The sequence below is a fragment of the Podarcis raffonei genome, chromosome 5, assembly GCF_027172205.1.
Source record: "Podarcis raffonei isolate rPodRaf1 chromosome 5, rPodRaf1.pri, whole genome shotgun sequence".
In the NCBI taxonomy this organism is placed as follows: domain Eukaryota; kingdom Metazoa; phylum Chordata; class Lepidosauria; order Squamata; family Lacertidae; genus Podarcis; species Podarcis raffonei.
In genome coordinates, this window is record NC_070606.1 from 75,904,331 (window position 1) to 75,927,735 (window position 23,405).

Genomic DNA, 23,405 nt, shown 5'->3' on the forward strand with positions numbered 1-23,405 from the left:
TTACCTTTTTGGGGGTTGCTGAATCCTGATTATGTGGAAAGACCTTACATACACAAAAGTTCTTAGCCCTGCTCACAAAACAGCATGCGGAGCCTGATTGTGATGGCAGGCATGACCCAGCTTCTTTGTCACATATTAAGTAGCAAGCAAATACTGATGGTTTTAAAAAGGGCTTTTAAAAGGAGGCAGGGCCATAGCTCAGTGGTACAATAAGTCCCAGGTTAAATCTCTGGTTGGGCTGGGATTAAAATCCTATAGCTGTTGCCAGTCAGTGTAGACTGCATTGAATTAGATGGACCATAGGACTGACACGGTGAAATGCAGTTTCCTAAATTTCCTACATTCACTGGCAGAGTACAGGCATTGCATGCAGAAAGTTCAAAGTTCAGTCACTAATGTCTCCAAGTAGGAGTGAGAAAATCTCCTGTCCAAAACCCCTGAGAGCTGCTACTGGTCAGTGTAGCAAAACTAAACTTAGATTAGCCAGTAATCTGACTCAGTACATGTCATATCTCTATGCCTTGCAGTCAGGCCTGTGGGAATCCGCGAAGCAAAATATTTTTTATTGACCTCCATTGCTCTGTACCTCTCTGATAGGAAATTCCCTTTAAAGTTGAAGTGCTAAGTCCTTTACAGCCTATTTCAGTTATCAGTGTTTTCCTACAGAACCAAGTGGAGGAGCACACATTCCTCGCAGAAGTAACTTTTTTAAAGCAGCAGTTGGGATAAGGCCAAAAATAAGGAGGAGATATAAATTCCAAGAAATGGATGCATTTTATTCTGAAGATGCAGAATATTAGGGAGATGCTTTCGGATGAAAATAGTTACCAAGCATAAGCATAAGTTAACTGGAAAGGAAAAGAGATAATATTTACACAGACTGTGGATAAAACCTTGCCAGCCCTTAAATCTATATGCCTGTGGAATAGCCTCCTGAGCTAAGTAGAAAACTCCACCATCTGGAATATTAAGAGCTAGACTAGGTGAAAGATTACTAAGCCTACAGTAGGGAATAATTCTGAATTGGCAAAGGTATGCAGCAAATGACCGAAGTGGTATTTTCCATGACTTCATTCTACAGTGGTTTATTTTATGAGTGTGTGTGTGTGTGTGTGTGTGTGTGAATTCACACACAGAGAGAAACTATTTTCCATATTTTGAAAGAGGAGGAGGGTACACAATACCTTTACAGTGTAGTTGAAATGCTTTGCTGATTGCATGAATCTGTGAAAGCCATCCGTTTCCTTTGTTGCAACAGTTAGAATTAGTAGCTTATCTAGAAAAAAAGGGGGAAAGAGAGAGAGAGAGAGGTGTGAGTTCTTCACAGATGAAATAACAACAACAACAATTAATGGATTTCTAGCCTGCCTTATTAGGATATGACATATTGGAAACATTGGACTGCCCAATTCAATATACGGCAGCTTCATACATGGCATGCATATGGCATGCATAAAAAGTAGAGCTAATTTTCTTCTGATTTACAAATAAATAAATAAATAAATCTTCCCTTCTCACCTGGAGGCAGTTATTGCCATAGGCAATGAGCAAGGTAGCTATTTACCAGTGACTACCATATTTCCATTTTGTGAGAACGGCCGCAACCCTGTGGTACACTATCTGGCTTTGCAGAAAGTACCATGTTCAATCCCTGGCATCCGCAGGTGGCGCTGAGAGTTCCCTGCCTGAAACTCCGGACAGCTGCTGCCAGTCAGTGTAGGCAGCACTGAGCTACTTGGGGCAACAATCTGATTTGGGATAAGGTAGCTTTCTGTGTTCCAAATTAAACCTATTCAAAGCAGTCGAGGAAGCCAAGCTTGTGTCTTTCTTTTGCCCTGTAAAGTGGCATATAAACACTAGGAATTATAGAGGGAAATTCACTGGGGAGCTCAGAGCAGTGCAGAAACCTAATCACTACCACCTTGTGTGGTAGGTTAGGCTGACAGATAAACCCTTGGCCACTCAGGAAGCTCAGCTGAACAGGAGTTTGAAATTGAATTGCCTACTAACCACTGCACCACATTGGCTCTGTGTTACACCATTTACCGTACTTTCTCTTTGATTCAAACTGGATACAATAGAACTAAGCATTTCAACAGCTCACAAGAGAAAGTGCAACCATTCAAGCTCATGAACAACTTTCCCTTTAAATACTGTACTGAAAAGCAAGTTGTCAAAATCACATGGCAAGAAGAGGCCCTGAGGCCCCTGAATGATGGTTTTGGAAATAAAGTTGCCTAAATGAATGTCTGTGTCCTATTATTCAGGATGCAAGGAGTCACAACCCCAGGCCAAAATCATTAATTTGCTATCCCTAATGTGCCACTACTGACATAAAGACTTGGAAATGAAGCCATTTGGAAACCCTTCAAACTCATAGAATATTATACATTTTCAATAAGCTAGATTTTATAGTGCAAAAAAGAAAATCCAGTTTGTGCAATAAAAGTCTGTTGTTTCAAGCTCTTATGTCACCAGCTTGAACATTATTGGGGATTAGTTGGTTAAAAATGCATCTCTGTTTTCAAGCAGTATTTTAAAATAGGATTGCTACTAATAGTGGGTATATTTCAGCAGCAGGAACAAATTAGGTTCACAACAGCATCCTATAAACATGATAAGAAAAATCGGTATTCTGTCTAACAGGTATGGCTGGAAGTTACAAAGCAGATATTGGCAGTTTCCCCCTATCTTTCCCTTGTCCTCTTGGCTCTGAGAAGGCTGAGCAAAAAAAAAGTAGCAACTATGAGAAACAAACTTGCAACCAGACCACCACCCTACTTTGATTTATGGAGCTTTTGGAAAGAAAGCACCAGCCATAGAGTATACTGGAAAATGTGATCATAGAAGACTAAGTGAGCCAAATGAATTCCTTATTACATTTCCCTGTGTGAACTATTTTGATTTGAGAGCAATTTCAGGTTTGGATTTGGGAAGCTATACCGTATTTTACAGCTACACTTGCCAGCAAGTTGGAACAAATGTCAAGACACTTTATAATCACTCCAAAGGAAACGATCAGAGGCATAGCAGCCAACACATAAACACTCAGTAGGCACCTCTTGTGACAGAGATGGGGAAACTGTGGCCTTCCAGATACAGTGGTACCTTGGGTTAAGTACTTAATTCGTTCTGGAGGTTCGTTCTTAACCTGAAACTGTTCTTAACCTGAAGCACCACTTTAGCTAATGGAGCCTCCTGCTGCCACAGCGCCGCCAGACCCCGATTTCTGTTCTTATCCTGAAGCAAAGTTCTTAACCTGAAGCACTATTTCTGGGTTAGCGGAGTGTGTAACCTGAAGCGTATGTAACCTGCAGCGTATGTAACCCGAGGTACCACTGTATTGCTAGATGGACAGAATCAGACACACCCTCACATGAGACCTAGTTCATCCCAGAAACCGTGCAGTGAGGGATTATTTACAAGTTCAAGGGTCACTCCCATGACCTGCTGTATATACAATCTGCATTTTGAAGGCACGTTGTGAAACCAGACAATTTTAAAATATAACATTTTAACAAATCTTTCTGAGAGATCACTGGTGCTTAGTGATAGAATTCATCTCTTCATGGTTATGGAAAGCTCACAAAACCCAAGGAATCTCGCATCAGAAGGAAGGCATTTTGTACAATTTCATATTTGTGTGAAGGTTATTACCTCTCAGTAGGTTCATTTCAGCTTTAAAACTAATAAAATGTTTGTGTTACAGTACTTCAGCTGTCATCGATCAGCTCTATTAAGTAGCAGAGAATGTTCATGAATACACAGTTCTAAACTTTGGAAGAAATTATTCTGAGGGTGCTTAAAAACTGAATGAGTTTACAGGAACTCTCTCCTTAGACAGATACAGAGCAGACAGAAAATGCCGTCATCCCGTCTATTATGTGTCTGGAATAACACTGTAATAAAGAATTAAGTTGCAGTTACATTCTCTCCCCCAGAGTGCATTACTGACTCTCTGAAACAGGGAACTGGTTCTCCAAATAAGCTGTAGAAAAAACACTTTGCAAATTTCATGTTCCTCATCCATGGACTTCCTTTACTTTCATACTGATTTTCCAGCACACAATTCTAACTGCAACTAATACCATTAAAGGCAGAGCAAAATATAGAGTGTGCTTTTCTTTACAAATATGGAAGCAAGCTGATATTTACAGTTTTCTCCCAGCCTGGAATTTGATAAATCACAATGGCATCCCTGTAGCTTTTTCCAAATATTTACCATGTGTGTGTAGACAGGAACTATACCAAGCAGAAGAGCCATAATTTAACAAATAATCAACCATTTTGCCTGATTTGGGCACAGCAAAACTCTATACCTTTACTGAAAAAACTCCTGCTTCTGTGCCTAACGAAAACAAGGCTCTTCCAACATTTGATTCTAATGTACCACCACACGGTCCTTGGGGCTAACAAAGCATTGTTCCATATGCAACACTCTTCCATCACATAAGGGAGAGATGGGGAGCCTATGGGTGAAGGTTGCATGAGACCATTGGCCTAATTTCATGCAGGTGCTGAGAATCCAGAGAAAAAGGAGAGAAGATGAGAGGATTATCAAGCAATCTCTCACATATTGTGCATTTTTAAGGCATATTTACCGTATTTTTTGCTCTATAAGACTCACTTTTTCCCTCCTAAAAAGTAAGGGGAAATGTCTGTGTGTCTTATGGAGCGAATGCAGGCTGCGCAGCTATCCCAGAAGCCAGAACAGCAAGAGGGATTGCTGCTTTCACTGCACAGCGACCCCTCTTGCTGTTCTGGCTTCTGAGATTCAGAATATTTTTTTTCTTGTTTTCCTCCTCCAAAAACTAGATGCGTCTTGTGGTCTGGTGCGTCTTATAGAGCGAAAAATACGGTACTTAGGCCTTTCACAGGTGCTGTAGACTGGTACTGGTGGGCACCACATTGGTGACCCCTGTAAGGGCTTCCCCCAGACACAGCCAAATTCTAAAGAAAACAGATTCTTCCCTAATAGTCCATTTCTCAAAATGTTTAAAGAAGTTTTATGTGGTTCTGTACATTGGCATCCCAAATCCATTTTTTTAAAAAATGATAATCTAAATGGAAAAAACAATGATAAAATCTGACTGATTTATTCCAATCTAATTTTCATTTTATTTAAGACAGACAGACAACTGGCAACATTTTCCTTAATTATGGCTTGTTCAAAGGAAGACCTTTATCCGTCCCTTTGATGACATTTCCACTGACATGGAAGCTGAAAGCAGAAGCATGCCCCTGAAATAAATACAAGATGTGACTCATTTATTCTGTTTAGAACCGGCAATTTGTGTGCCCACAGAACTTCGAATTACAAAGCTCTCCCTACTGCAGATTTAGGGATGAGAGAAGATTAGCCAGAGGCTTTGCTTTTGCATTCCCTACCCCCCAACATATTCACTTTCTAGAAACAGGAAGACTGATATTGTCATGGAAAAGCATCTCTCCCAGGGAAACACACTTGCACTCTGAGATGACACATGTCTGTAATGGTTGTACTATATCCATATGTATTTACTGCTCATTTGAATTCACTGCTGCGGATTTAAATGCTTGAGGTAGGAAGGAACTGACAACCCCAAGGATTCATGTTCATTGTACTATTGATTTAATTTTCCTTTGTACTATGCCTTATTTGCTTGATTTATTTCACTGAGGTGCTGCTTGAATTTGCAGATTGTTCTGGTCTGTTGCATTCATTTCTGCCTAAAAGATCCTTTGAGCCTGGTATGCTGTTTGTATTTCAGTCCCACCCACAAAAGGGACGCAGGTAGCACTGTGGTCTAAACCACCGAGCCTCTTGGGCTTGCTGATCAGAAGGTCGGCAGTTCGAATCCGGGTGAGTTCCCATTGCTCTGTCCCAGCTTCTGCCAACCTAGCAGTTCAAAAGTATACCAGTGCAAGTAAATAAATAGGTACCCTTGCGGCAGGAAGATAAATGGCATTTCTGTGTGCTCTGGCTTCAGTCATGGTGTTCCATGTGCCAGAAGCAGTTTAGTCATGCTGGCCACATGCCCCGGAAAGCTGTCTGCGGACAAACGCTGGCTCCTTCAGCCTGAAAGTGAGATGAGCGCCACACCCCATAGTTGTCTTTGACTGGACTTAACCATCCAGGGGTCTTTTAGCTTTACCCCATCCACAAAGCAGTATGATCACAAATTACACGACATCTTTCTCAGCTCTGAAGGTTCAATTGTACTTAGCTTGAAACTTGGGTGCACCCTATCATTAAAATTTGGTTCATACAGATTAAGCCTGGTTGACACATCACACTAAATCAAACTATGGCTTAACATGCCCTCACAAGCTCTGGAAGAAGAAATCGTTGCTGCTTTGCCTCGGTCCAGTATACCTGAAGGAGCGTCTCCACCTCCATCATTCTACCCAGACACTGAGGTCCAGCACCGAGGGCCTTCTGGCGGTTCCCTCACTGCGAGAAGCCAAGTTACAGGGAACCAGGCAGAGGGCCTTCTCAGTAGTGGCGCCCTCCCTGTGGAATGCCCTCCCACCAAACGTCAAAGAGAACAACAACAACCAGACTTTTAGAAGGCATCTGAAGGCAGCCCTGTTTAGGGAAGCGTTTAATGATTGATGTATTATGGTATTTTAATATTTTTTTGGAAGCCGCCCAGAATGGCTGAGGAAGCCCAGCCAGATGGGCAGGGTATAAATTATTATTATTTTTATTATTATTATTATTATTATTATTATTATTATTATTATTATTATTCTCAGGCCATTCTGCTGCTGTGAGGTGCTAAACCATGGTTTGATTTAGCAAGTCTTCAGAATGCAGCTCTCCCAGACAAACCATGAACTGCAAACCATAGGTTCAGGCAGCGTGCTAAGTCAAGCTATGGTTTAGTGCAGGACAGTGTAACAGCAGAATGACCAGAAGAGGAGGAAAGTTGCCATATTTCAGAAAGTGAAAATCCAGACACAAAAGTTGCTGAGCTATGGGTTGCCATAGGTCTGGATTTTCCTGGACATTTAAGCAATTTCTGCCCAGATGCTGCTCCTAAAGGCTTAACCAGGCCTAAAAGATGGCCATAAATTCATCTGTAGCAGGGGAAGGCTAATGGTTTAACAGCAATGCATACACTGCATGGTCTGGCTTGCATAAAGTCTTTGTTTCATTCCCTGCCATTTCCAGTTAAAAGGCCCTCTGGTAGCAGAGCTGTGAAATATATCTTTCTACATTCCTCTGTGGATGCAAAGAGAGGATTCCGCTTCAAGTCTGGCTCAGGATTTTAATTTTATGTGCCGTTAAATCCAGAGCAATTCTGGCAGGCAACCAAGTACTGATTCTTGAATGGTGCAGCGGCTAAACTGAATTTAAAGTTCATAAGTTAGGATCACACTCCATATCTGCATGCAATGTGAGGTCACTTTTTGGAACGCAACCAGGAAAGCCAATATGCCTCATGGTATTTCATATATATCAAGCTAAATAATCAGGATTTTAATAAAGGACAGATTTAATATATCCTGGGTATTGCTTTTCTTACTATTTAAAGGGGGTGGGGAGTGAAGATTTGCTTTTTCTTTAACATGAATCCCATCTAGGTTCACCTTTGCCTGTGCATTTCATGGAATATCTGTTACATATTTGTACAGTGGAACCTTAGGTTGCGGATATAATTTGTGACGGAAGCACGTCCACAACCCGCAGCGTTCGTAACCTGCAGCACTGCGTCTGCGTGACACGATTTGGCACTTCTGCCATGCCACTCTCCAGGCCACAGTCCTCAATGGCCAGCTCTGTGCCCTCCTTGAGTGCCTACATTGGCTCCCAGTATGTTTCTGAGCACAATTCAAAGTGTTGGTGCTGACCTTTAAAGCCCTAAATGGCCTTGGCCCAGTATACATGAAGAAGTGTCTCCACCCCCATCGTTCTGCCCGGACACTGAGGTCCAGCACTGAGGGCCTTCTGGTGGTTCCCTCACTGCAAGAAGCAAAGTTACAGGGAACCAGGCAGAGGGCCATCTAGGTAGTGGCGCCCGCCCTGTGGAACGCCCTCCCATCAGATGTCAAAGAAATAAACAACTATCTGACTTTTAGAAGACATCTGAAGGCAGCCCTGTTTAGGGAAGCTTTTAATGTTTGATGTTTTATTCTGTTTTTAATATTTTGTTGGAAGCTGCTCAGAGTGAGAGTTTTGTGTATGCAGGTGTGTGTGTGTGGAAACACCAGGCATTTGTATGGATGCAAAGTAACCCACTATGCACCTCTGGCATGAGGCCACACTGGAAGATAATGAGGCTCCCGTTGAAAAGGGGTTCCAGCCACCAATGCAGAGCAAGCCTAAATTTGGGTAATTTTTGCAAATCACATACTGAGCAAGGTGCTTACGGATTTGCCCAAAAGTGCACACACCTATTAAGAACCAACAGACACGCCATGTCTTTTACTGGAGAAAATGGGAAGGAATGCAAAACAGACCTTACATGGTCATTCTGCAGTCAGTACTATCATGGGTTTATGTGTTCATAAACATGCAAGTTGTTTACTCAGATCTGTCTACGCGTATATAGCAAGACTGATGAATGTGAGCTACTTCTGCACTGACTAACAAATGAAACAGAAAATGTTCAAATCAAATGCAGGGCTCATAAGGCTGAGCATCGAAAAACACTCTACCAGAACATATTCTTTCCCTGGCAGGAATCTGAAGCCAACGGTGTATATATTTATGCTCCTAAGTTATCAACGGCCAAATATGGTGCCTTCTTCCTTCTCTGTCCTGAAACCTGCCTAGAATCCTATAACTCATCCCACATATCTAGTATGGAGTGGTGATAGCTTATTCAGGACTATACCTTTGGATATGAATACATTAGAAAAGAGACAAGGCTGTTTATAATGCCTTGGAATCCAACATATAGATAAAATGGAAAGGGGAAATCAGGTTCATTACCTTGAGCTTCTTTGAGGAAAAGTGGGATATACAGTGGTACCTCGGGTTAAGTATTTAATTCGTTCCAGAGGTCTGTTCATAACCTGAAGCACCACTTTAGCTAATGGGGCCTCCTGCTGCTGCCGTACCGCCAGAGCACAATTTCTGTTCTTATCCTGAAGCAAAGTTCTTAACCTGAAGCACTATTTCTGGGTTAGTGGAGTCTGTAACCTGAAGCGTATGTAACCCGAGGTACCACTGTATTGTAAAAATGAATGAATATTACATTACAATTCAAATTTGTTATAACATAACATAAAATGTGGCTGTGTTTTATTTTAGGACAGAATTATAGTGACCACTAGGTCTATCTTGCATTTAAAGCACCATTATACCACTTTGAACAAACAGAGCTTGCCACAAAATAATCCTGGGATGTTCAGAGTGCTGGGAGTTGTTTGGCGACCCCTATCCCATTCACAGAGCTACAGTTCCTGGTTTAACAATCAATTCCTCTTCCCAGGAAACTGTGGAAACAGTAGCTCCGTGAGGAAAGTAGGGGTCTCCTAAAAACTCCCAGCATTCTTAACAAACTGCAGTTCCTTTTAATTTTTTGTGGGGAGCCATGACTGGTGCCACAGTGCTTTAAACTTATGGTGCACAGATGGCCTCAGTTGTGGGAGACCTCTAAGTTAGTCTTTCTTAGATTTACACAAGGAAGGCCACGTCTCTGCAGTACAATGATTTAACTATTTTGTTTCGTGTTAAACATGTGGATCACTGACGTTAGACAAGCTTTAAATCTTTCAGGATTTTAAATCAAGCCAGCTTAACAAGGAGCATATTATCTGAAAAATGTACATTTTAGCAGCTTACTGGGTTGGAAATAAATTGCTGGCATACAGCTGCATTCCAAATATTAAAATATGACCTTCAGTTTCCTACCCACTCCCATGTTTACAGAACTGCCTTGTGAAGAGTGAGTCCAAAAAGGTGGGCAAGAAATTCATTTGGGTTTGTACCCAATGGGTTGTGTGCATGGGATACAGCTCACACAACTGATTTCTCTTTTCCCCGTCTCTCCCTATCACCATGGCACTATCCCAAGATCTTCAGAGGGTTGATGAGCGGTTCCCCCTGAGAATAATGGGTTGTGTCAATGGAAGGGGACAATTGACTGGAGAGGTTTGCAGCAAAATCCTTTCAACCATATTCAGGTGATTCCTCTCTCCCACCTCAGACAGGTTTTCTTTTGGGAAGGGGTACAGGAGGAAGAAAAAGATGGATTGAATGAGTTGGCTTCCAATTGTACAACCAATGGATACAACCTTTGATCATTAATAATAAGTAACATACAGAATAAACACACTCCTACCCAGTTCGTGTATTTTGCTGGGGCCCAGATCTAGGATAAGAATTGAAGGAACAGTTCCTTCGCCCTTTTCAAAGCAAGCAAGATGTGATGCAGGGACCACAATCATAGACACTAAAGCCTATTTGGGGAAAAGCGGGGATTTTATGAATTAGACCTAAGCAAATATAATAGTCAAGGCACATGCACACCCATACCATTTCCATGCAATGCAGATCCTCTGCCAGAAATTGTTTATTTATTTATCACATTTATAGATCGGCCTGCATCCAAAGATCACAAACACAAACTACATAACAACAAAACAAAAAATACAAGCCAATACACTGCACAGACACATTTAAAAGGCCATAGTATTGTGCATGTGAACTGCCATCCAAAAGAGAAACGTCTGTGGGGCATGCGTTTACATCTGTAAAGCAATGCTAAGAACTCATTCCATTTGCATACCTAGAGGACAAATCATGTCCTCATCATGGAGGGCACGTGTTGCAGTGAGATCACCAAGACTGACCTCACCGTTTGTGTGGGTGGGATCGTTTGGATAGCCACAACAACCCAATTGGGTCCCTCGGTTGCTGAGGTAATTCTGGCCAATGGGGTTGAGAGAATTTGCAGCTGGGGGATCTACTTATACCGCTGCATGTTGCCTCTTAGCGCCTCGTGCATCGGATCACCTGCCCACCCTCCCTATATTTAGGGTCTTGCTATGATCTTGCTATGCCGTTGTGGGTCATCTGATTTTGGGGCAGCGGCCCGGTAGAAATTTTCCCATTTGGTTGATTGGCTGGTGCCACTTGGGTTTCTCCTGCTGTGGAGCAAACTGTCACAACTTTGTAAGGTTTGGTGGTTAGACATTGGTTCAAGGTGTGGTGGAGGGGAGGTTGTCACACCTGCCACTCCCAATGTGTGATAGGGTATTCCGTTAAAGGAATCCAGGTGCTCACCATGCTTTTGTCCGATCCCCTTCCAGGGGTTAGGGCCACGCCAGAGCACCTGGGAGCATTTTGGGGTGAGGTTGTGTCTGTGGTAGGACCAATGCTCCCCCAGTATGTTTACCCTTACTGACTTCTGCCAGTGTCCAGTTGTCAGTGCTGCTCTGCTGAAGGTGTAGGTGCAGCTAGTCGAACCAATGCCTCAGCAAACCACTCACATTCTGTAATCAATAAAGTTGTGGCCAAAATTATGCCAATAACCTTAAACTAATATTGGTGACAACTGTGTCTTTCTTTGGGAGGTCTTGGGGGGTCTTCACACACAATGAACATTTCAAGAAACCAATCAAACAGCTTCTGCTCTACTCAGGGCCAAGGCAGCACCAGCATTACAAGCTATGCCTGGAATAACCCTCAATTACACATATGCTCAAGCACTAATCTTAATTCTTCTAGGGTGCAATGTCTGAGGCGACAGATAATTTTAGGTAAGTACGTCATTTGCTGCTACTGCTTATGCAGTTGCAGCTCCACATTGTATCAATGAAACATCTACTGTACGGCTGAGAAAGTTCAATCCCGGGTGCTGAAAGTGGCCCTCCAAAAATCATTATCTGGCCCTTGGAACTCTCCCCATGTCACATCCTTTTCCAGCCTTGCTCTGCGCTCTTTTTGAATGCTTTTCCCTAGCTGGAATAAGTCTTTGAACTGAGATCATGCCTCTTATTTTCCTGGATGCCTGAAAATTCAGTTTGACTTTTGTGTGGCTGTAATGTAGCCTACTAGAAAAAGAAAAGAGGTAATGAGGCACATCTGTTGTGCCACCCACTTCTGCCTCTGGGTTTGCTGACCACTGTCCTGCTACCACTGCCACGACCGCAAAGTTTGCCACGAGGAAATGGAGACCTCCGGCTGAAAAAGGTTTCCCACCTTTTAGTTACAGTGTAAGTGGTGAACATCCTTGAAATGTGGGTTGATATGATTAATGGTTATCCCTGATATAGCTTCCAAAGCTAGCTCAAATACCACGCACATGCCAGCATTGGCACAACAGTTCTTTGTATTGGCTCTGCATTGATCAGAAGCATGACCGGAAACACCCAAAATTATCAGTGTCAGGCACTTAGCATCAATTATATTCTGCAGCTAGAATTGGAGACAAATAGCTCCAAAAGGAGCGAGAGGCCTTGCCAAACCACGTCTTGCCTTCCCTTTCCCCGCTTAGGCATGCTGAAGTCATGGTGCTGAGTTAAAGTAAATAAGCTACAGTTCTCTGGTGAACACTGCAATTACACACTGGCAATTTAGAGCCCACATATATTGCATCATAAGCCGGGTACATACTACCCCGACAGGAAATTGAATAAATCCATGTATGCAATAGCCAAATGCGTGTTTTCATAACCTTTTGTGCTTTCGAAAGCTACATCCGTAAAGTCGCAAAAATACCATACGAATGTAAGGCTGTTATATGGAGTCAGACTACTGACCCATCTAGCCAGTGTTGGGTGCCCTGACTGGCAGTGGGTTTCCAAGGACTAAGCTCTGTGAATAAGTGCTCCTTTTAACTGAAGATGCCAGGACTGGACCTGTGACCTTCTACATGCAAGCCTTATATTTTACCTTGTGAGCTCCCATAACTAAATCCGAAGCCAGATATTTCAGTAACATTTCCAAGCACAGAAAAATGAACCACCAGGAAATTACTGGTTTGGCCCAAGTGTCTGTTCGGGTCTGGAGGGGGTGGATAAGACTGAAACTGTCAGACAACTGGTTCCAGTACCAACACATGGTTTGTTTGGCCTAGTGAGGTACAAAGACCTTGACTTCAACTTTGCCGCCTCTGCTCAGAAGCCAACAGAACAAGACTAACATCGCTGCTGCATTCTTAGTTTAACATATTGTTCTGTGTTTGTTTTTTAAACAATCAATATGACTACAGTTTCAGCAACTGGCATCACTTTTACAAAGTGAGAAGAGTTTACTGGCACAGAAAGCTTCGTGCCCTCAAGGTATTTTCTTCTCCTTTTTACAGGGCCAGCTGTTTAAACAGCAGCTGTGAAGCAAGATCCCCAGAACACTTCAAATTACTCTTTTAGCATCCAGTTTATTGACTTTTGACCGGGAGTATTTTTGTCTGCTTTCACATTGATACTTGATCACTCACCCAGCCAGACTTTTTCCTTTTCACTCTCTTCCTCGTCGCTCTCACTTCACTCTAATGTCACACATATTGGCTAAATCATAGTTAAGATATGAATGGAGCACTCACAGAATCATGCAGCAACCAGATGCATAAGAAGCCACCTCAGACCTTAGTCAGAACATTGATCCATTGAGCCCAGTATTGTCTACACAGACTGGCAGCACCCCTTCACAGTTTCAGGAGTCTTTCCCCTGGAGAACCCGGGACCTACCACTGAGTTATTATAGATGCAGATCTATGGAAGCAGTAACTTTTGAAGAATACAAAAGCACTACAGTGTGTCGGTGGTGTATTAGAAGTGCAAAGGTTTTTTCTTCCTATAGTAGATGACATAAAAGGGGTCTCTTCTTGCATGCTCCCTGCAGCTTGGAAACCACTTCTGAGCTCCAGGAGTGTTATATATTAATTCAATCTCAATTTCAAACCTTTATTGGCATATAGACAAAATTCCAAAAGGTTCAGTACGATAAAGTCACTCCGCAAAATCTGCATCTAACAATTAAAATACTGTGGTATAACATTCACAAATGTGCATTAATAAAACACCTACGTAAGTGGGATTGGCAATGTGTTATGGCCCAATCCATGCCATCCATGCTCTTTGTACATGCTTTTGGACCAGAGTTCAAAACCCCACTCATCTATGAAGCTTGGACCAATCACTGTCTATCAGCCAAACCTACCTCACAGAGTTGTTGTAAATATAAAAGGGAGAGAGACAGCTACTTGGAGGAAAGTTAAGGTATAGATGTAAAATAATAAAATCACACTAACCAATCTGTCTGCCAACTACTGCCATTTGTAGGGCAATAGGCCCTTCCTATGACTTATTCATGCCACTCATATTGTCAAAGTTCTGGTGAATCTACATGGTTTAATTGTATGCTGTGCTCTTTGCTTATATTTTGGTATATTGTCTCACTGTTGTTGTTAGCCACCTTGAGTACAGGTTTAGAGAAAATGAAAGCAATAGAAAACATAAACATCCTGTGAACAGGAAATACGCAGACTGTGACACAAACATCCTGCTCCCTTTTAAGGTGGAACGGAAATATCCTAACAAAGTAAGCTACAAAATACTTTAATTAATAGTTATCTAAATGAAAATGGGCTGTTTTCAGTTACAAACTGCCACATTACCCACAGTTGCAAAACAAAATAAGACATTCTTAGTCATATTAAATTGGCTCATGTTCTGCTGACTTTTAAAGTGTCCAGTATTAAACATTTACCTAACAAATTCTACTTTTTTAAAAAAGAGAGAGCTGCACACATATTCTATACTTGTTCCAACTCTATTATGAATATTCAAATCCATTTAAAATGCAATGAACACAAAAAACCAATGTAGGTATTTTATAGAAGTGGCAATTATAGTTTTCTGGAAGAAGAAGGAAAACTAAGAGCCTGGTGTGCATCCAGTCAAGAATCTAAGTCTCTGGAATATAATAGGACTGTTAGTTTAGGTTCACATGCTTCAGCAAAACTTTTTGTGGGTCAGATTGGCACTTGTGCAAGCAACTAGAATAGATGACTGAATTTTGCCATTTCAAAGAGGCAGAATGCAAATCTACTGAAGACACACCAGCTTTCAAGTTCCACTCAATTTTGATCATGTCGAGAGACAGGTATAAGAGACAGCAAGAGAGAAGGAGGTGTAGCTATGCATATAAGTGCGGTTTTATCAATAACCACAAATTATTCCATGTCAGAAATAGATGTGAAGTTTACAAAGGAGACTTTGTAACTCAGTTTTTGCTCTGTTTCTGAGTAGCTTTTCAGGACCAATAAGGTCTCTTCTAACAAACTCTAGCTTTCATAGACTCAATAGAACATTTGTCACATAAATCAAAAGTTACACAGTAATCCCTGAATGTTACGTATCTCTTTTTAATGAATAACACACTTCCTGTAGGTTTTCACATCAATCAAACATGCTCAATTGTTTTAATTGCTATAAGATGGCTTGGACAGAAACCTTTATTATTATGGTTATCAACATTGAAGGACCTTGTCAATTTGGGATTCACCTCACAATGCGTTTCTCCTCAACCATACAATTAGGGGGGGTGTATAAGGAAAGTTCTTTGTAGCTTAAACGCTGCTCAAATCAGACTTAGAGGCATTTTATTAAGTATGAATAGGATATAAATTATGCAGAATAAAACAGAACCTACATCAATGTCAGTCTCATTAGATTTTGAAACGTCTGATCAATGGCAAAGAAGTGTATGTAAAACAACTCAGAAAATTAAACAAGGATTAAAACTGGAGTCTGTTGTTAACAATCCCTGCAATGTCTGGGGTCCTGGCAGAAGTGGAGTTTGCACATCAGGAGAGTCTGCTATACATCAGTGAAGATTTTCTTACTGTTTATGTTAACCAGAATCCACTATTATTATTTTTACTCTGTAACATGCATTTTATTAGCACTGCTTCAGCATTCTAGACCATTGTCTCTTCATTAAGTTGGCTTGAACAGTGCTATTCCATAATAATTTACAAATAATAAACTTATTTGGGATTAAGTTTTTTACTCCTGTTCTGTTTATTAGCCTGGGATGGACTCCAGGGAGTTACAAAACAATGTCCTGTTCACACAACAGTTCCTTCTGCCATGGGGGGGACATGTGTTTGCGGGGGGGGGGGTATTAACAAATCTCATGCACAACTCCCCCCACATACAGAATCTGCCTGTATATGTGTACAGCCCTAAAATCTGTAAACTTCAGTAAAGGGAATGGGCAAATGATGCATCCATGAGACATCTGGATATCTGCACATAGAAGGCAGATTGCAAGCCATGTTGCACATCTGTGCCTGCAGAGATAAGGAGATAGAAGCTGCGCACAAGAGTCACTGTTCTGTATTGTCTTCCACAAAGGGGACTGTGTGAACCAATAAGTTTTCACTAAGGGTCACATTTCAAGTTGAGGAAGTGATGTGATGTGGCTTTTATGATATGCGGGTACCTTGGTTCTCAAATTTAATCCGTTCCAGAAGTCCGTTCCAAAACCAAAGCGTTCCAAAACCAAGGTGCGCTTTCCCATAGAAAGTAATGCAAAATGGATTAATCTGTTCCAGACTTTTAAAAACAACCCCTAAAACAGCAATTTAACATGAATTTTACTATCTAACAAGACCATTGATCCATAAAATGAAAGCAATAATGTACTGCAGTCACACAATCAATCAATCAATCAATCAGTAGTTGAACTGGGTTCCACACAGTCTCACACAAAAAAGCTGCAAAAAACAAAACAAAAAAGCCGCAAAAACAAAAACCGCTAAATAAATAGCAAAAACAGACAGACCTCAGTGTAGCACTCAAAACGGAAGTGTGGCACTCAAATCGGAAGCATAACACACAAAACAGAGCACGTTCAGCTTCCAAAAAAAGTTCACAAACCAGAACATTTACCTCCAGGTATGCAGTGTTTGGGTTCCAAGTTGTTTGAGTACCAAGGCGTTTGAGAACCAGGGTACCACTGTACTTATATAAGCCCTTATACAAGTTATGTAGTTGAGCAGAGAAGTGATTGCCCTAAAAGTATTTTAAAGAAGAAGAAATAAAGCTTACAAGTGCTATTATTCCTTATAAGACACTAACCAATAAGTGAGGAATCAGACAAACTACATTACATGCAATCAGGCACACCAATTCTATGGGGATGGGGCCTCTACAGCCCCCACCCCCCAATTCCACAGGGATGGGGCTCAGTCCCAATCTTGGGGGCACAGAGGAGACCTGGTGGGAAGTCGTCCCATGCCGTATATCATCAGGAGGTGCAGCACAGCCTGGTGAAAATCACCCCAGGCAACACAGCATTGGGAGGCGCCATGCAGAGCAGCACAGCCTTGAGTGCAAATGTTGCATTGGGAAGAGCTTCTTCAACCAAGCAATGGGTACAAAAAATGCATATGCTGAAGTAAAGTGTGCCAAAAAAGTCATATACTGGTGAAAATAAAATTTTGAAAATGCATCATATTAGGAGAAATTGTTTTGCAAAAAATGGGTATATTAGGCAAAACTGCATATCAACATGAGTAGAATAGGAGATAATGTGCACAAAAATACTGATGAATTTTCATGAAGACTTAAAAAAAAAACAACCCACAAACTGATGTGGAAATGTAAAGTTAAGATTGGGAAAAAATGAAAAACTGAAAGAAGCAACTATGTTCCTTCTGTGTGGCAAAACAATCACGGCAGAGTTTTGAAGCGAGCCATTTACTACCTCAAAGGTGTGAATCAAAACTCTGAGCTCTTTTTATTACCATGTGAAAATTATAAATCACAGATTATGGTTGATTTCCCAGGACTGATGCGAGCGAGAGCTGGGAACGCAATCAAAGGCCTGCTCAGGATCCAAGCAAGAAGCAGTGTATGGCAAGCAACATGATGTGTATTTAAAACCAATTGTCTCTTTTGACTGGAAGCACTAGAACACATTACGGGCCCTTTTCTTTAAACAGATTTTATGCATGTCTTCCTCTTCTGTTTTGCACATTGAGGATTGAATTTCTTTCTGCCTTCCAGCTCCCTGGAACAAGCACTTTACACGACCCAAGGAGCAGAATGTGAACAAGGCTGGGAAGGAAACTGGTTGAAAATCTGGCCAGAAAAAAAGGGGGGGAGGGGGCAGGGACACAAAGTAACACCTTTCATGTTTGAGAGACTATCAAATGGAATAATCATGTCTTCCAGGTGCCAGGTCTCTTCCGCCAAGCATCATGACTAACAGTGCAGCTGTATATTGTCTACTCAGGAGTAAAACCTTGCTATGTTCGATGGGGCAAATAGGCAATGGTGTCCCTATGGTGTAAACTCCATTACACACAGTGGGATTTACTTCGGGGAAACATGCACAAGATTGCACAGTAAAATACAGTGGTACCTCAGGTTAAGTACTTAAATTTGTTCCGGAGGTCCGTTCTTAACCTGAAACTGTTCTTAACCTGAAGCACCACTTTAGCTAATGGGGCCCCCCACTGCCACCGCGATATCGCCGCACAATTTCTGTTCTCTTCCTGAAGCAAAGTTCTTAACCCGAGGTAATATTTCTGGGTAAGCGGAGTATGTAACCTGAAGCGTATGTAACCTGAGGTACCACTGTACTGGAAATGAGAGAAGTTTCTTGTAGGGCAAACAATCATGATTGTATTTAAGGCTTAGCGGGGAAATAGACGTTTCCCCGCGATGCCCAGCTCAGAATTTGCATTTCTATATCGCTTGCCTTCTCAAATGCATCCTAAATATTGATCATCGCCAGTATGAAAGTCATGATTCAACTCTTCACCACAGCCAGGAAAAGACGGCTCATAAGGTTACAAGGTGCTTAGAAGTAAGGACTCTTTTAAAGGATTGTTGAGATATCACAAGGATTGTTGGGAACAGGTTTTTCAAGCTTATCGCCCGCCCACCTCCAGTAAATTCGGATTAAATTAAGGGGGTACAAGCTGGAATTCTGATGGCAACAGCATTGTGTGTGAATGCTGCAAAGAAAGAAATGAGGAGCGCAAACCTCACCCATCTCCCTTTGCTAACTCTCTCTGCATTTTCCATGTTAAGGAAATTGCCAACCTACATGAGAATGCACACCTAGTGAAAATGGACCTAAGCATCTCGGAGAAACTGTTTTCCTCTTGAAACTTGGAAACTTTGTTTTTGACGTTACTGTATCTCAAACTGACTCCTTTTAAAAGACTCAGCTTCCCAACGTGGAACGCTGCTTGCTGCCTGTAGCTTGTGTCTGGGTGGGCGGCCAAGAAAACCTTCGCCAGACGTTTATGTTCCACATGAATGTTACAAGGAAAGTGACAGGGAGAAGGGAAAGAAAGAAACACACACAAAGCATGTGCAACAAATTCAGCACTCAAGAGGCAAGCCAGACCCGCCTGAGAGCTGGAGAAATCAGCTGCAGTTTGAACAACGGGGCTTTTGTCTGAAGATCCCGAAGCGGGGTCTGAATGAGAAGGTATTTTTTTCGGGGGGGGGGGGGACAGGGTCTCACTCCCCGTCTCTCAGAAAGTAACGGACTGGCAAAACCCGCCTTGCAGCAAAAGAAACTTATTTCCCCTCTTCTTCACGAACCCAAGCTGAAGAGAATCCACTTTCAGATTAAAGGGGTGGGGGTAGCGTCACCTTTTAATTTTAATGTAAGAAAATAAGGATTTTCACCAGCAATCCATTCATTTACTCGGTCATAACGTGGACCTAATCAAATGTTAAAGTGTGGGGGGGTTTTGGGGGGGGGGAAGGGTGGATTTCATATAAAAGTACCAGGGCGCAAATCCATACCCCAGCCCCTCTCTTCTAGAAGTGAAATCAGCTTGGTCTATGCAACAACTCTGCACATGGCAAGGAACCCTCTCGCCTTCTGCCCTGCTCACCGCACGCGCGCTAAGGTTAAGCTTCGCAAAAAAAAATGGAGGAGGCCCGGCTCAAATGAAAACGTGGGGGCGTCGGGGAAGCAGGAGCGGGTGCGTCAAGTTACCGGTGGGAATGGGCGATCTCTCGGCCTCGGGCTCGGCGGGGTGGGTCGGCTGCAGGAGATGGATAGCGAAAGCCAAGAGGAGGGCGAGGGGTCCAGCGCTGCTGCTGCCGCTGCTGGCCATCTTCGGCGCTCCAGCCAAGCCGGGAAACGAAGCAGAGCCAAGCAGAAGACCCGGAGTGGCTCTTTCCCTTCTCCTACCCGCGACAAGAGTCCTGCGAGGCGCTCGGCCGGCCGGCTTCTCCGTTCCCTTGTTCGAAGCGCGTGGGGCCGCCGTGAACTCCAGAAGGGAATTGCTTCGCGGGGGTGGAGATCCTCCAGAAGAAGGGTCGTAATGAAAAAGGGCCGGGAGGGGAAATAAAGAAAAAGATCCGCTCGATCCACTCGCCGAAGGAGCAGCGGGGAAGCGTTCCGGAAGATGCGATCAGGTGGAGGCAGCGCCGCGGATCCCGCCGCCGTCTGGCCCTCGCTTAAGGGCACCAGGCAAAGGGAGCCGTCGGTGCGCGCTGGAGCCTTTATAAGGCGGGCGGGAGGGGTGGCCGTCGGGGAGCCCCGGGCGCGGCCAGAGGAGAGCTTCTACCCAAAGTGCTGCCGGGTCCTCCCAGCTATTGGCCGGGGGGCTGGCAGGGGAGGGGGAGCAAGCCCGAGGGGTGGGTGGGGTGGGGAAAGGGGTGTCTCCCGCCTTGCGCGTCCCCCAGGCGCGCCTGGACCCTGCCGGTGCGAGGATATCCTCTGGCGCCCTCGCAGGAGCAAATGGGAAGCCTCCGCACATGCTCGGTAGAGACGTGAAGCCCTTGCCCAGACCCTGTCCTCTGGCGCCGGGCTGCTTTCCGCATCCTAAGAGGTGCTCCTCTCGGGCTCTGCAGCTTTAAGGGGACACGAATGGCGGCGAGCTAACACGTGACAGCTGCTGCCTAGGACGGCGTTGGGACGGAACTGGTTGTCGTGGGATGCTTTAACCGTCGGTTGATGCAGTTACGTTGGTGTTACTTTAGAGGGGCAAAGTAGCGCGTGGAGTAGAATAATAGAATTGCAGAATTGGAAGGGACCCTGAGGATAATCTAGTGCAATGCAGGAATTTGCGGTTGCCCCGTAGGAGAATCGAACCCGCAACCTTGGCATTATCAACACCATGCTCTAACCAAATGAGCTATCCGAGTAGGATGTGCCTGCGTTGCAGAATAATACTATTCATGTAAAATGTGTTGCAAATGATAAGCAGTTGTTACTAGTTATTGTTGCCTCCCCCCCCCCCCACTTCTAACAGTGCCAAAGATCTCCAACGTTAGTCATACTAAGAGTTGTTGTCGTTTAGTCATGTCCAACTCTTCGTGACCCCATGGACCAGAGCACACCAGACACTCCTGTCTTCCACTGCCTCACGCAGTTTGGTCAAACTCATGCTGGTAGCTTTGAGAACACTGTCCAACCATCTCGTCCTCTGTCGTCTCCTTCTCCTTATGCCCTCCATCTTTCCCAACATCAGGGTCTTTTCCAGGGAATCTTCTCTTCTCATGAGGTATTGGAGTCTCAGCTTCAGGACCTGTCCTTCCAGTGAGCACTCAGGGCTGATTTCCTTAAGAATGGATAGGTTTGATCTTTTTGCAGTCCATGGGACTCTCAAGAGTCTCCTCCAGCACCATAATTCAAAAATACTAAGAGTAGACCCATTGAAATCAGTGCGTTGGTTTCATTGGTTCTAATACAGTATGACCTGTGTGCACACCATGCATTATACATTTAAAGCACACACTAGAATCCTGGGAACTGTAGTTTAAGGGTGCTGGGAATAGTAGCTCTGTGAATTCCAAGAATTCTTTTGGCGTAGGGGGTGTGCTTTAAATGTACAGTGTACACGGGGTTTTAGATACCACCCCCAAGTCTCTTCCTGTAAAGAGTTTCAATATTTGTTTAGGGATTTCCTGGCGTTAATTGTTACTGTTGCCAATGCATTTATTTATTTGTCGGGTTGATACCCCGCCCTTCCGCCAGAATTTAAAAACATTCCAAAACAGTTGAAACATTCTAAAAACATGTATAATTAAAACATTTAAAAGCAGTTACAGTTTACCAAAGGCTTGCAAATCCAAACATTATGATATCTGTGCACAGTCCCTCAATTTCAGAAAATTCTTACAGCCTAGCACTCCACAGAACAGCCACTTCCAACATTAATCCCATTTTACAAGTGATGCTCAGGGCAGTTTCTGTTTGCTTGTATGCTTTTTTGCATTTTCCATATCTGAAAATGGAATGAAAACCTGTTGGGTAGAACACACATTCTCATAGTGTGAATAGCGGTGTCTGAATTTGCAAGCCTTTGGCTAGCTTTCTCAATAAAGCTGAACTGGGACTGTGGGGCATACTTGAGTTTTTTTGTGCGGTAAGTTTGTCTTGTGCGTTAATTTGCTTATTTGAGGGATCACTTTTTACGATGTCCTTCAGTAAAATCCCCAGGGCAGAGCCCATGTGCAATTGTACCTGAATAAAACTGTACAAATGACTTCAAATTACTCACTCCTATTCTGTTCAGCAGTGAATCACATGTTTACTGTTTTCACATGGCATGAGAAATCTATGACCACTCAAAGCAAATGTGGGGCTCCTGATTTGGATAGGAGACATAGATTCCCCCTCTGTTTTTGACATCTGTCTGTCTTGAGCAGGCTTCCTGAGACTCGGCCCTCCAGATGTTTTTGAGACTACAATTCCCATCATCCCTGACCACTGGTCCTGCTAGCTAGGGATCATGGGAGTTGTAGGCCAAAAACCTCTGGAGGGTCGAGTTTGAGGAAGCCTGGTATTAGGAGACAATGGAGTGTGCTTCTGGGGGGAAATCCAAACGGCCGTGTTTGCAGCACTGAAGTGACCTCCCCATGGTGGAAACTTGGGTAGTGTATATGGAGGTCCTGGGCTGCCCAGACAACAGGACCCCACTCTCAGTCTTGCTCTGTCAAAGGAAAGCAGAGCAATATGTTTGGCACCAGCTTGGCTGCTGGAGTTGCCCGCATGAGGTGTACAAGGCGCCACCCAACTGTCTTAGGGACTCCACTGCAGATTTGTGAATGGTTTGCTATTTAGCCTTTTCTTCTAACAAATATATCCTGCAAGACAGTGGTGGTTTAGGATCAGAGTTTTCCTTCTCCTAGATGGGCTCCCTTCCCAAGTTGACAAGCCCCATCTACCCCTCACTTCCCTCTACAGCACATGCAGAAACCACCTTCATGATCAGTTGTTGGACCCCCTATTGTCCCACTCAGTGCGCCAGAGCCTGTGTGTGTGTGTGTGTGTGTGTGTGTGTGTGAGAGAGAGAGAGAGAGAGAGAGAGAGAGACAGAGACTGGGGTACCATATTATGGCCCTCTGGTAATAGCAACATTGAGCTAGGACTTAAATGGAGCAAATGATCCAAGGGGGAAGGGTTAAACAGTCTCTCCTTGTGCCATGGCCCTAATAAAAATGACTTTTTGTGGAAGTGAAAGATATTGAGAGATTGAACT

General features: G+C 43.3%; 1 protein-coding gene across 2 annotated transcripts in view; it reads right to left on the minus strand.

Moving 5' to 3' along the window:
- Nucleotides 1-20,103, minus strand: part of PLOD2 (procollagen-lysine,2-oxoglutarate 5-dioxygenase 2) — a 59,324-nt gene extending 39,221 nt beyond the window's left edge. For both annotated transcript variants that reach the window (XM_053390196.1, XM_053390195.1), the window contains exons 1-2: nt 19,910-20,103; nt 1,185-1,276 (exon numbers count right to left, since the gene is read on the minus strand). In XM_053390196.1, coding sequence (XP_053246171.1) covers nt 1,185-1,276; nt 19,910-20,030 — 213 coding nt within the window. In that variant the 5' untranslated portion in view covers nt 20,031-20,103. The remainder of the gene's footprint in view (nt 1-1,184; nt 1,277-19,909) is intronic.
- Nucleotides 20,104-23,405: the final 3,302 nt, after the last annotated feature.